This window comes from Eurypyga helias, unplaced genomic scaffold (assembly GCF_000690775.1).
Source record: "Eurypyga helias isolate BGI_N326 unplaced genomic scaffold, ASM69077v1 scaffold6791, whole genome shotgun sequence".
Classification (NCBI taxonomy): domain Eukaryota; kingdom Metazoa; phylum Chordata; class Aves; order Eurypygiformes; family Eurypygidae; genus Eurypyga; species Eurypyga helias.
This window is the reverse complement of record NW_010228858.1, coordinates 76834-90907: the sequence shown is the minus strand read 5'-3', so window position 1 is coordinate 90907 and position 14074 is coordinate 76834. Positions and strand designations below refer to the sequence as shown.

Genomic DNA, 14074 nt, shown 5'->3' with positions numbered 1-14074 from the left:
TAACCAGGAGGAATTGCATTGTGGGAGCGTATGTGGCGTTCACAATAGAGTATAAAGCTGCATTCTTCTAACACTGCCATTAGGCTTTGACCTGTATCCTGGGTTGCCAGGCAAGCCAGTATAATCTTCCTGATGTGATGATGCAAATCACATGAAATTATAATTAAAGACAAAATAAAGACTTTTCCCTTGGGGGCACACATAATTGCCATATGGTTATTAAGAGTAATTGCTCACAGATAGATATATTTTTCCACTCATTTAAATTCTTGAGTCAGAGATGAGTAAATCCAAAAATGCTGCTTCATTCGCCTTGTAAACCATGACGGGAACTCTCAGACCTGAGACATACTCAGAAAATAAGACCTTCCATTAGACAAATCATATTTCCAGGAGTGCTGAAATCCCGTAAGTCACACAGGGACTGTAACAGCCTAGCACCTTTGCAAATTTGACTGTTTTATTGAAGGCATAAGAGTGGATTGGATTTACCAGTTTAACTAGAGGTATTTGCATTTGAAAAGTGTTGTCCAACTCTATGGAAAACTGATACCAAATGGGAATAGAGCATAGAAAAAATGAGTGTCACTAGGCTGCTAGTAAACAGCTGATCTCCTTTAAATCATTATGTCCAGATCACTTAACATGCTACTGCAGCTTCTTGAAGGCAAGACGAAGGCCAAACAACTTATTATCCAACTGGGGAGATAAAGTTTTCAGGTCATGTAGGTGGCCTCATTGAAAGCTCCTGGTTTTAAGAAAGGTTTGATTTTCTTCTGGTGTTATTTAACCTGGGTTAAATAAGGAAGATAAATAGGTTAGGAAGACCTAAGGTTCTACTATCAGCGCTGGCAGTTGTCACAAGAATATATTTTCACTTTAGTTAATGTCGGATTTTTTTTTTTCTCCTGAAGATAAATATTTTTCCTGTACGCTACGTAAAATCTAATGACTTCATCTAATGACTTTAAAAAATTTTCATTAAAAACCAGGTTTTTTCTTTTTTTCTTAACAATTCTAGCTTTCTGAGGGTGAACCTTAGGTCAAGAGTTACTTCATTTTTTCCTGTTTATGGCACTGTTCTGTATTTGCATTGCTTGGAAATGTAGAAAAGGAACAAAATGCAAAACTTCTGCCTGTTCAGGATTAAGGCACAGGAATCTATTTTTCCTAGGGCTTTTTAGTGAATGGTGGTATTCTAGATGGCATTCATTTAAATGTCAATGAGTTCATAGCCATAACAGAGAGAAGATAAAAGTACTGGGGATACACTTATGAACACGGATCAGCACCTGCAATTCCAGGAACAATATGAGATGGAGGAAATGGTAAGAGCATCCACATGTGATTCACCCTCTTGAGAAAGTTATGAAGGAACTCGCACCACATGTTGACACTGCGCTGCTGAGACCTTCTTCACAATTAATCACTTAATAACTGAATGTGTAAAAACGGGCTTCAAGATGGCAAATGCCAGTCTGCAGTTGCTAGGTATGTGCAAGGAGCAGCACTAATCCATTAAGAAGCTTTGTACAGGGCCTAAGATTTGTAAGTTCTTTGTGAGCATTTTGTGAAGAGCTTTCGGGAGCATTTTGTACAAGATGGATAGCCTGCACTTACCGCCTTCTCTGCAATCACTGTAAAAACCTGAGAGCTACAGAATAATGTCCCAGAAAGCTATCACTCTAAAGAGAGCACAGGCATCAAACACAGCTCACCCCTTCTTTGTGGTTTCAGGGAGTGTTTTCTCCTGACATGGGGTTTTGAAAAATTCAATCAGAGCTTGCATGAATAACGAAGAAAAAAGGTCACAGACTTTAGAAATTCTAAAACCGAATCAGACCTTGAAACCATTCTGGAGAAAGATATACTGGGGAAGGCAGGTTTACAGACCCGATACGCAACACCCCATAATATGCTTATCTGACTGCCAAAAGATCATTAAGAATTTTCTCAACATTCCTACAAAGTGTCAGTGGTAAATCTGGAGCTGGGGAAATCCCAATACAAAGGTGTTAATATAATGCTTTATATAATGGCTTTCCCTCAATTGATATTTATACTAAAATCTCACTAGAAATCATTAGTTTGGGCTTTAATACACTTAACTCCCTAGGGTACTCTGGAAATGGAAATAGGCTCCTAAACAACTTTGGTAATTTTAAGAATTTCATCTTAAGTCCTTTTTTCCATTAAATATCAATGTGAAAGCAAAATAATAATAAAAATAAAAATAACAACAATAACAATAATAATCTCATTTCATTACAAAATTACCAGACTCCTGATGGTGATGCTGCAGGTAAAGAGGTTCTAATTTAAAGGCACCTGTTAAATCTGATCTTTTCTTCACCCTGTATAAAAAAGAAAGCAATCAAATTGAGAAATTTAGGAATTACAATGTAAGGGATTGAGTTTCCACAAGAAATGAAGGCAAATTGTATGTGTTTAAACTGGCGTGTTTCCTGAGCACAGCCTGTGCCGTTTTCAGTGCTTTTTCACAGCCATATCAGTACTGTACTTACTAGGAACAGGCAGCATGACTGCACGACTGCATATTTAAAAACAGACAAGAAACAGACACGGAGGATCTTTTTATGGTGATAGACAGTCACACCAGAATGTGAGACTAGCTAAAGCAATGTTAATGTTTGCAGTCAACATAAGTTGCCTTGAAATTACTGCAGTGCAAAGTTGTGTGGGAAGAGCTGTGGCTTCCTAGGCACCGTGACAGGCAGCATGACTGCACGACTGCATATTTAAAAACAGACAAGAAACAGACACGGAGGATCTTTTTATGGTGATAGACAGTCACACCAGAATGTGAGACTAGCTAAAGCAATGTTAATGTTTGCAGTCAACATAAGTTGCCTTGAAATTACTGCAGTGCAAAGTTGTGTGGGAAGAGCTGTGGCTTCCTAGGCACCGTGCAGGCCTCGGTGAGGCTCTGTGGATGCTGGCCACCGTCTCTCCATCCTGCGGTGGTGACAGCAGCCAACACTGGTAGGGACGAGCCACCCAGTCCAGGCTCAGGCTTCCCTCTTGCACCATCCTGCCCTTAGCTGGCTACAAAACGCACTCTCTGACAGACACAATACAGCGCCACGTAGAAGTGCGAAGCTAGGGGGTAGTGTCACTGGACTGAGTTTCAAAGCCAATGTGTCCCTTTCAGAAAGAATGAGCTACATTTTGCCAGTGGGTAATTACAAGATTTGTCTGGTTTACGCTTTGCTCTATGCCTATGATTGACTCCCCTCTACAAACGATGGGGTTTATACAGGCAGAAAAAGAAGAAACCAGAAATCAAAAAGGGAGAGACTGCTACATAATTATATTAGGTCTACAAATATTTCACAAAGTAAGTAATAATTGTGTAAACATGGGGACTCTCTAAATGACAAAAGTCCAAACCCTTTATGATTTTCTGTGCATCCATTTTCTTATGTTTTTAACATTTTAATGTAAAATTCTAAGTACAAATCTAATTTCCAATATTTCAGTGTGAATGCACAGAGCAGTACATACTCCCAGTCTCATCCGCATCTCGACTATGCTCATAAAATAACTTGCTCAAACAAACAAAAAGCCCTCCTCTCACTTTAAAGGTCAGGAAAGTTCCAAGGTTGACAAAGTACCTTCCTTCAGGTATGGAAAGTACATAGCTGAAGATAAGGAAGTTAATGCCCATGAAAAATAACAAAAGACATTCAGAATGCTCTCAACAAATAAAACAACAAATTATCTATGTGTGTGTTGAAAATATCCTGTGGACAGAAGGAACCATTGTTAGGGTAGATATTGTGAACAAACTCTAAGTTGCTCTGCTGTAGTTTATTTGATATATTTGATTTCTTTGATATAGTCATGTCTTAGTAGCTCATTCCATATCCATCTAACCCAAGTTACAAGCAATATCATTAGTTACCTTGTGAGACCTTCATTCCTTCTCCTGTAATATGATGTGCTGAACAATGGCACACATCACTGTTCTGCAGGAACATCTGGCCACTTAGAAGCTATAAAAATGCTGTCATCTTGCACTTCCTTAGCGACGTTACTGCTTTTTTAAAAGATGGTGTCTGTTCCATCTGGGGACTTCACAGGTCTTAATCTGGCAACCATGAAAAACTATCTAAAAGGATTACTAAAATAAATCCAAAGCCTGGACATCAATGTATATGAACCAGTTGAGCTGCACCTTTATACACCATGTTTGGATTTCATCCGATGTATTTAAACTGCTTTGCAGTAAGTGCTTGTGTGGTCTGGCAATGGATGGAAGTGGTGTCCTTAACTTCCTTTGCAAATACCCCTGGTTGACTGAGGGATCCAGAATATATATTTCAAAAATGTAATTGATAAAATAGAATGTTTTTAAGGCTTGGTGCTATTCTACTAGACCTACTAAGATCCAGCTTGTGTAGCACAGATTCACATATTAAGTACTCATAATACAAAATGCACAATAAAAGTCCTGGTGAATAATGCCATGAACATTTGTGACAAGTGACTTACTTGGATTGCACATCTGCAGCTTTTTACAGCCTCACTCTATTATGTCCGTTTTAACTGACAGAATAACCAAAATGTTTATTGTTACCTATTCATATTATAAACCATCAGGAAAATTTCACTTCCATCTACTGATAACCATTTCCTATAAGCACCTTCCTTTCAAATACTAAAACAAGCTCCCCAACCAAAAGTTAACACTCAAACCCTGAAAACAGCAATAGAAAAGCAAAAATACCAAGACTTTGCAAGATGGTGATTTTTTCTCTCTCTGAAAGAAGACACTTTGGATTTTATAATATTCCAGAGCATCAATGAAACAAGTCAGGCAAAACTAACTAGTATTTTCAAGACAGAGTCTCTAAAGGACCCCAGCATTTGAACATGGAAAATATACCCCTCACGGAGTGGCTATATTACATTGCCTTTTATGGGAAAATGATTGCTCTTTTCTGTACACTGAGAACTCTGAGAATATTTTACAAAAGGTTTATAATGAAATTGCCTCCAAATCCCAAATGACATCAGTCTTACATGTTGCACGGAACAGTTCAACAATTACGTGACAGATCTAATGGCTAGATTATCGTAATCAACTTGCAGGGAAAAAAATGGGAGTGTTTATTGGAGAAAATGCTGGGGAGCCTGGGTGATTCAGAAGCCTAGATTTAGACCCATCAAATGGGTCTCAGCTTAATTTGATTCTGAAATGGTGTTCGCTGTTTATTGAACTCTTTCCATGTTATTACAATATCATGGCTAATACTTCCCATGGATCCCAAGAGGACTATGTATCTATCCTTCGCAGTCACTTTTTCTCACCAGTTTCCTTCATCCTTTATTATTACATTTCACCTTTTCAGGCAGTGTTACAGTTGATAAGAGAGGTGAATTTTGGATGGGCCTTAAAAGAAGTTGGACGATGGATCTGTCTATAGTCAAAGAGTTTAAATGTATACTTCATTCCTTCTTAAGTGAACAACACATATATAAATGCAGCCTGAATGGCTATTATTGTGAAACTTTCACTTTGAGTAAGGAGGGTTGCAAAGTCTTTTGAGATTCCTTGTAGTGCAATCTTCCTACCTACGAAAACAAACATTTATACAACGGCTTATTGAAAAAAAATATTTAAAAAAATCAAGAAACAAAATGGAGAAAAATACTTTCCTAGGTCTTTTCAGACAGTGTAATTGTATATGCCTTGTTTTCCTGGAAAGCCACGCAAAATACTTTGAACATAGTTCCACAGAATTACAGGTGAAAGCAGAATTAATGAGATATTAAACTGGTAGGGACTAGACTCTGCCCCTTATTGTCCTACAAACATTAAAAAGAACGATGATGCATTTCTCATTTCTGAGTGGCTGCTTTGTTAACAATGTCATGGAGTGATGAGAAAAAGAAGGGAGAAACTAGCAATGGAGTTTCATCTTCTCCCTCTTTCCATATAGAGAGACAGCTAGTTATGAGGTACTTATAAACTGGAGTCGTGGGTTAATCACTGCAGCTACTGATGAACCAGGATCAAACTGTAAGCTACTTACACCAAGAAAAAGAAAAATTTCATTATGCCTTGGAATATTTGAAGTGTCTACATAGGGAAAATTCTTAAATTGAAAAATGTAATGTATTTTCTGAATAATATACATGTTTGTGCAAAAAGTCAACTTTACTGAGTATTTTAAAAGAGCCAAAGGTTAACCAAAGGCAACTGAGTGAACACTCTCGCATTCATCCTTCTTTGAAACAAGGTGACATTTTCCTGGATGATGTATTAGTCAGTTCTTTTTAATACTCAGGTTTTCTTTTTTTTTTTTTTTTTTCAAATTTTGTTCTATTATAACTGAAATTAATATTTTCATTTATTTTGATAAACAGTTTGCATTTAATGAATAGCTGTTTTGCTAATAAGTATCATTAGTCATGACTGGTAGACAGTAGGTTCTGAAGATTCCAGTTTGGGACACAATAGAATCATCTATTATGGGATGTTATTATTACTGCTGTGATAGTTTGCTTTGTTTCAAAGTATGTCTTCTGGTTTCTACTTTGACATTTTTTTATAAAAAAAAGTAATTTCTGTTGTCATCTGGGGAAACTTAAAATCAGTACCATATTGCATAAATTGTCCTTTTTGAAAACAATTGCTTTTCACCAGCCAAATCCCAGGCATTTTTAGAAAGGCTTTTGAAAGAAACAAGGCTCTAACAAAAAGAAATTTTAGGGAGAGAAGAAAAAGGTCTGTTTAGCATGCTGTTCATTGCATTAACATCCTTAAATGACTTTTTTCATTTATATATTAGACTGCCCCAAACTGGAGCAAGTGGGAATGTGCAGACTTTTCAGGAATTCTCTCTCTCTCTCTGGAATATAATGCAGAGCTCAGGCCTATTTCTAAATTTTACTTTTTTGAAACTAGAATTGAATGAGAGTGAATTTTGTATATAATTTACAAAAGTTAAAGCTATCCAGAACTACTCCTTTTAACAGAGAAACATAAATAAATGTCTATGGCTAGAAAGGCAGACTGACTTGTGATTTTTGCCTCTTGTAATATTTCTTTTACTGTAATACTTACCACATAGCAGAACAGTCAAAATTCACTAGGAGCCATTTGTGAGGATTAAAGTTAAATGAATCTGCAAACTGAAAATGGATAATAAAAACCAGAATTATGAAAGAGAAAAGAACCCACATGCTAATGATACAGCTTTATCAAATTGTCTGAGTACACCTTAACTATGAACAAATTGGTGAACTGGGGCTTTATAGCTAATGTTCATGCTGATGTCACCTTACTCAATAACTATTGCAGTTGAATCTTCATTTCTTTGGGGGATTGAATTCAGGTTAGGTGTGTGGCTGGGCTATTGTTATGATCAACATCTTGAGCATTTGCTGACAATTACAATTTTTAGAACATCCATGGTAGCTCATATCCCAACTCCCAATAACAATTCACTAAGATTTCTATTTCCAAGAATATTAAACATATACACACAAAATGCAGACACAAGGACAAATGATATATGTAGCTCAGAATCCACATATCACATTCATTCATAAAATTACAGCTGACCAGGAAATTACTTTTTTTTTTTTTTACTGCCAGGGTATTTTCTTTTAGTAGAAGTCATTTTTTCATCTAAGTCAAAAGAAAAACCTACACAGAATAAGCATTCACAGTACATGTGAATAATGAATCATGTAAATAAAAATAAATCATGTAACAGGCCCATTTTACTTGACATATATTTAGGTGTGGCATCAGAGGAAACCCAGGTAGGTAAGACGGGCATCATGTGGGAAAGGCTTTGCCCGTGTTTTGTGTGTTAACCAAGGCAGAAGCCATCAGCCTTAAAAAGGCTCTGACAACTGCATATAGCACTTTTCTGTTCTCATTTCCTTCTCATAACCTTCCCTGTCACTTGTAAACAATTAACAATTGCTCTCATAAGAGGAGATTATCTGTCTGGCTGTCTATCTATCTATCCATCTAGCTAGCTATCTCCCTGTACTATGTAAGGTAGGAAACCTATTCTGGTTGTTAAATATTTACTCTTATGACAAATGCTGGCCCAGACAAGGGATGCTGTTTCATTTCCTTCAGGAACCAATAACAATAATTTAAAAAATATTCCCCCACAGGAAATTACAACAAGCTTCATTTGCTGATAAAAAAAAGAGAGACAGAAAGAAATTCATTGTTTGTGAGGGGGTTTTCCCTCCTTTTCTTCATTAGTCACTACATATCAGTGCTGTGTTTAAACTTCTGGCTTTACCAAACAGTAATATTTTCTCCACTGATGTGGAAGACAAGGACTTATCTGGCTGTCTGAGGGGAGCAGCAGGAAATTGAAGTATTCTTATCTAAGCAACCGAATGCAGAGTAGCTCAGCGAGAGGGGGAAAAAGGAACAGGAGTGCTGTTGGGGGAATATTTCATTTAGCTCTCTTGGTTATTAAACCCTGTCTGCTTGAGATAGGGTTACTGGCTGTATCCTATATGAATTTCAGGATGTAAGCAAAAAATCAGGCATAATAAGCTCATTAATTTGTTAACTATTTTTTCCCTCTCTTTTGTATAATGTAGAATTAGGGTGTTATAAACATGTCTTTGGATATTCAGGGAGAAGTTCCTCTTTTCTATTTTGTAAGACATTTTGTTGATTCATTACTACTTGCTAGTCCAAATGACAAACTTTTACATACTGTGGTAGCTTACATACTCCCAGAATAAATGATTAAAAAACAGAGAAACATAAGTAATGTTTATATATTACTTTTACATGAAGATACAGGGATCAGTAATGCAACTGAAGTGCCGTGTAGTCAGAGATTCTAGAAAAGCCATTAATGTTGGATGCGTAAGAAACACACAAATTCTATGGAAAAGCAAGATTTTAGCAGGCTGCTAGAGAAGAAACACTTAATTCACCTCCACTCCGTTTAAAAGATGCCTGAATTCAGGGCAGATGAATGCACTCCCAGCATAGGCTGCATCAATATGCATCCAGATATTCTCCTTTTTACCTAAAAAAAAAAAAAAAATTGAAGGGGAAATAAATTAAACCGAGGATTAAAAAGCCCTATTAATTTGCATGAAACCAAGTGCCTGCAAGATTTTTCTTTGATGTTATTATTTTCCCAATTTAATATTAAATTAAGAATGTTTCTACCACCTGGGTTTCCATTAATACATAAAGATGTATACATAACATATTCTTCTTCCTCTCCACTTCTACTGGAACAGAGTCCTTACATGTCTAGGTTTATCTTATTAATATTAAGCAATATTGTTGTGGTTTAGCCACATGATTTTGTTTTAAGAATTATTATAAAATACATTGTAAAATTATGGAGATGTAGTTAGTATTTCTATGGTAATAAAACTATCTACTTTAGCAGGAGGAGCTAGAGTTTTAGCTTAGCGCCCAACTCCTAACTCATGAATCACAAACACATGTTTCTAAACAGTATTTTTTACACATTGATGTATGCACATGTGCAGGCTGTGTGCAGCAAACTATTTAAAGGACTGAGGCACTTACGCAAGAGCACGGTTAAGAAAATGCTAGTTTTGATTAGTCACCAAATGGGTTTTGCAGAAATATTTTGGCATGAGTCTCTCGTATTCCCTGAAATGCCCTGTTTCTGCAGGAAGTCTTTGAGAGCAACTGGTGAAACACACATGATTAGTTGCTATACCTAAAAGTATTGTTGTCACTGTTTCATCCAGGCAGGTCTATAGGAAAAACCTAAACAGCAAAATAATCCCTAGCTGCTAAACAGACTACCAGGAACCTTTGTAGAAAGGAGGACTGGGAGAAAATGAGCCTCTGGGTCTGGTGTTGAAGGGCAGGAAACCTCCCAGAGCAATTCACCACCACACAAACCCAAAATGATTTCAGCCCCACCTGGATAAATTATCAGAACATCGAATGAGCCATGCTTCTATGAGGTTGCTTCCAGTTGCTTATAGCTATACATTTCCTGTTCTAAATGTACACTCGAATAGATACGGTGCACTTCTCTTGCATTGTCGTCAGCCAGTGTGTGTGCCTGACCAAGCCTTGCTGCAGATCAAAGCTTGACACAACACAGAGATACCACAGAGATACTCATGAAGAGTCCGTGGCTTGGTCACTGTATTAAACACCCTGGTACTTGTCTGGTTTTCTTGCAAGAGGAAGGAAATCGTGGAAGGATTAAGGAGAATACATGTGGATTTTTGGTGTATATTTTCCTGCTTTTCATAGTCCTTAGAATCAGACAGAAGCAAAACACTTGGTGCAGGGAAGAACAGGGAAGAATTAAGAGTTCAGCTTTTCCCTCATCTTCAGCACTACTCTAAATGTATTTGCAGGTAGAACGGCTTGAAGAAAAATGTTACAAACTGAAGCACTTAGGGTACTTTTTAACTGACAGTTAAAATACACCACCCCACCCCCCCAAAAAAAACCCTTGAGGCAATGGCCTCTGTACTCTTTAATGGTTTGAGAATGCAACCTTGCTGCTTGACCTAATATGAGAAAGAAATCTGTAACTGAAGGTCTTATCGACAAGTAGTCTCATTAAATTTGGACACTGACGCTGCGTAACGACCTGGAAATGACTCAGCGTGGCTTAAACTGGTATCTGCAATTTTAGAAAGTAGCAGCAAAGACTTACAAATAGGACCCAGTTCTAACAGTTTGTCAAAGGAGCAGCAAGGTGTGGTTCCAAGTGTTGCACAGAACTGCAGAACCAAAAAAACAAAAGCAAAAAAAAAAATTGTTACAGCAAGGAAAGGTATCAAATGAAAAAAACTTGTCTGCAAAGGCAACAAGAAACAGAGAGAATAGATGATATAGGGCAAAATACATTGATTTTAGCCAATACCTATCCTTCATTGGAACTTCGGGGAATCTAATTTTATTTTGCAAATCTGTCACAAGCGTCCATTGAGACAGATGCATAAAATCAAATGTTAATATAAAATTGATTGATAAGTAATGTAATATACTTACAGTATTACGTTAATGCTATATTTTATATATTTTCTATGTGTAATGCATGCTTACCATGTGGCCCAATGCTAACCTCACATATGCAATTTCCATCAAAATGATTTAGAGTTCATGGTACATAAGCAACCTCTGAACTTGAGCAACTTAAAGGTGCTGGAATTCCTGTTGACAGAATGGATCATAAAATGTTACTGCCAGAATTAAAGAGCCACTGCTCTGTAACAGACTTGTAACTGATGTGTGCTCAATGGATCTGTAGCCTGGGACCTGTTCACTGTTAGTTTTGCAAGATTTTTTCCCCAAAAAAACTTTTTTTCTCCCAAATTCATCCTAAAATACTGGAACCATTCTTTCTTCATTCTTTTAATGTCTCATTTAATGTATCCTGCCACATGACCAGTGGGCCAAAATCAGAGGCAACATAAATGCTGAAGTTTCACAGTAGAAAGAGAATATCACTAGGTGAAAATGAGCTATGGTGATTTACGGGGAATATGCAGGTAGAATTGTAACCCCCAAATCAACTACTAAGTGCATATAAACAGACAGGATTTTACTGTTAATTGTCCCACTTACATTTTAAACACCTTGTGAGATTTTGGTAAGCACTAGAAAAGGTGGGGTCTCGTTTTTGCCTTGTATTGGATTTTTTTATAATAAAAGACACTTTACAGTTTAAATAAGCAAATAAAGTACACTGGTTTTAGTTAAGAGTATTGAAGTAAAAAGGAATTAGATCATTTATCCCAGGTCACACATAAACTATAGTACAGCCAGGAGATGGCCATAAACATGTAAAATCCAGAATTTTGGCTTTTAATTTTTGTACTTCTGGTTACTTTTTTCTGCCAAGTACACTGTCAGTGAACTATCTTTTGCTCTCACTGTTTTTCCCTATATATCTGCTATTAGCCGCACGTTTTGTACGTGTGTGTGCGCAGGTCCCTCAGTGAATTCGTGACAGGACCTGTGAGAAGACAAAGCAACACCCGGATGATACTTGCCCCTCCACTAGACCTTTCAGGGAACAAACGTACTGTCAGAGCAAAACACAGATACATTTATACATTAAAACTCCATGGGGTGCACTTTTGCCTCACATCTCCACAGTGAGTAGGGCAGGGCTTTTGGGTTCACTGCTCTCCCTTGTAGCAGGATTGATACCATCAGGAAATGTTTCCAGTGGTTCCTTTCTCTGCACTGGACTTCTGTGGCTCATCCAGCGTGCCAAGTAGTATCTTCTGTTTCTCAAGAGCCTGCTTAGTTTGCCCAGTGCAGAAGGCCTTCCTGCTGTGCTAGACCGCGTCCTCAGTGAAGAGCAGCAGGCGGTGTGTCGTTGCTGCCCTGGCTGTGGAGCTGCCGCGGGATGGAGACATGCTGCCGTGCCCAGCCGGGAGGTGCAGCCCAAGTGTGTGGGACAGGGCGGACTTTTGGCCTGTTCTGTTACAGACATCATGATGTAAGCAAGGACTTCTGTAACAGTGGATTTTGCTCACGTTTACGTTACCTGGTGTGGCCTTACCTGCTTTCAGCTTTTAGTCTTTCCCTCTAGCCCAACAAGCTTTCTACTTCTGAGAAAAATAACTTCATGTTATTATGCCCGTAGCAATTTTTTTGGTCAAAATGCTATAATCTGTTTTAGCCTAATATCACATTTCACTTGCCAAGTGTATGCTCTTTTCTGTTTCTCTAGCTCGGACGTTCACATGCTGTCTCTCCTGCATTGCACTGATGTCTCGATAATTCTAGGAGTTCCTGTTACTGTTCATCAATGCCAGCTTTTTCAGGAGGCTCTTTCTTCCCCGTTATTTAAAATGTGATACGTATTTGCGCTCAGTATTCCTGCTCTAATGAAACAGACTGCTTGATAGCTACCAATATTTTACACTTTTATTTGTTCCCTTGAACACTCATCCTTATTCGTAAGTTGTCACCTGCTTTCAAGCGAGAGGTTTTATTGGCTTTTTTCCCTTCTACCAGCTACCGGATATTGGAGATTGTTACAGGTTATCTACAGTCACATCCTGAAGCAGGTCCTGTACACATCTCAGGACTAAGAGTTGGTTATCTCTCTCGGGGTACCCTAACTAGTCCTCCCAATTACTTCTCACAAAGTTTTAACATGTCTGTTTATCTCTGCTTTTCACATTTCGCATCAAGCTTCCCTTTTTTTCTTTTTTTTTTTTTTGTCTTTTTATTTATGAAATAAAGCAGCAACAGCACACTAGAAAGACCTGACATCCTGGAAAAGATAATCTGATTATGATACAAAGAATTAGATAAACATAATGGGATTTTTCATTTGCAGGTTACAGGTTTTTAGAAGATTCATGCGAAGTGAGAGACGGTTATTTTACCAGTTATTAGATTCGATCTTTCAAAATTTCTGAGAAATCCCACACTAACTTAAACATCCAGTAAAAAGGGCAGGTGGATATGCGTTCAAAAATCCAGAAATTTAAAATGGATCATCCCAAGAATATTGAACTAATTCAATAATCTATTGCTAGACAGATAAAACTTCTAAGTACACTTTTGAACATTTCTGCATCTATATTATACCATAAACATCAGAGATATTTTAAATTACTGTAGGGAGCTGAACTTTTCTGTTTAATGAAAAGTACTCAGGTAGTACTCAATTCATATAGATTTATGTACACTCATAGAGGAAGTCATATCCTGCCTTTGTATAGGGCAGACCTGATTAAATGTAGCCAAATAAAACCCTGAAAACATTTTATCCTTGACAGCACACATGTTCCCCCAACTCCACGATTATAGCAATGTTAAGAACTATAATCATGTTTCATTGCACCAATCATAAATATTGTCTATGGGAAAAGTTATTTTAATAAGAAAGGGACAATTCAGTACTTTTTCCATATCAAGCTTCTAAGAACCTGAGTTTGAAACAAATACAGTTCTGAAAATTAGAAGTACGTTGAATATATAGTTAAAAAAATCTTGCAGCTAACACATTTTTCCCTCAAAATAATCTAATCTTTATCTATACTGGGCCTTCCCATATTCCTGAGACACATGAGAAGA

General features: G+C 37.4%; 1 protein-coding gene across 5 annotated transcripts in view; it reads right to left on the bottom strand.

Annotated features, from left to right (window-relative positions):
• DDC (dopa decarboxylase (aromatic L-amino acid decarboxylase)) overlaps positions 1-14074 on the bottom strand; it is a 51671-nt gene that overhangs the window by 13827 nt on the left and 23770 nt on the right. For all 5 annotated transcript variants that reach the window (XM_010160168.1, XM_010160170.1, XM_010160172.1 and 2 more), the window contains 4 exons: positions 10686-10752; positions 8953-9047; positions 7094-7161; positions 2278-2354 (listed from right to left, as the gene is read on the bottom strand). In XM_010160168.1, coding sequence (XP_010158470.1) covers positions 2278-2354; positions 7094-7161; positions 8953-9047; positions 10686-10752 — 307 coding nt within the window. The remainder of the gene's footprint in view (positions 1-2277; positions 2355-7093; positions 7162-8952; positions 9048-10685; positions 10753-14074) is intronic.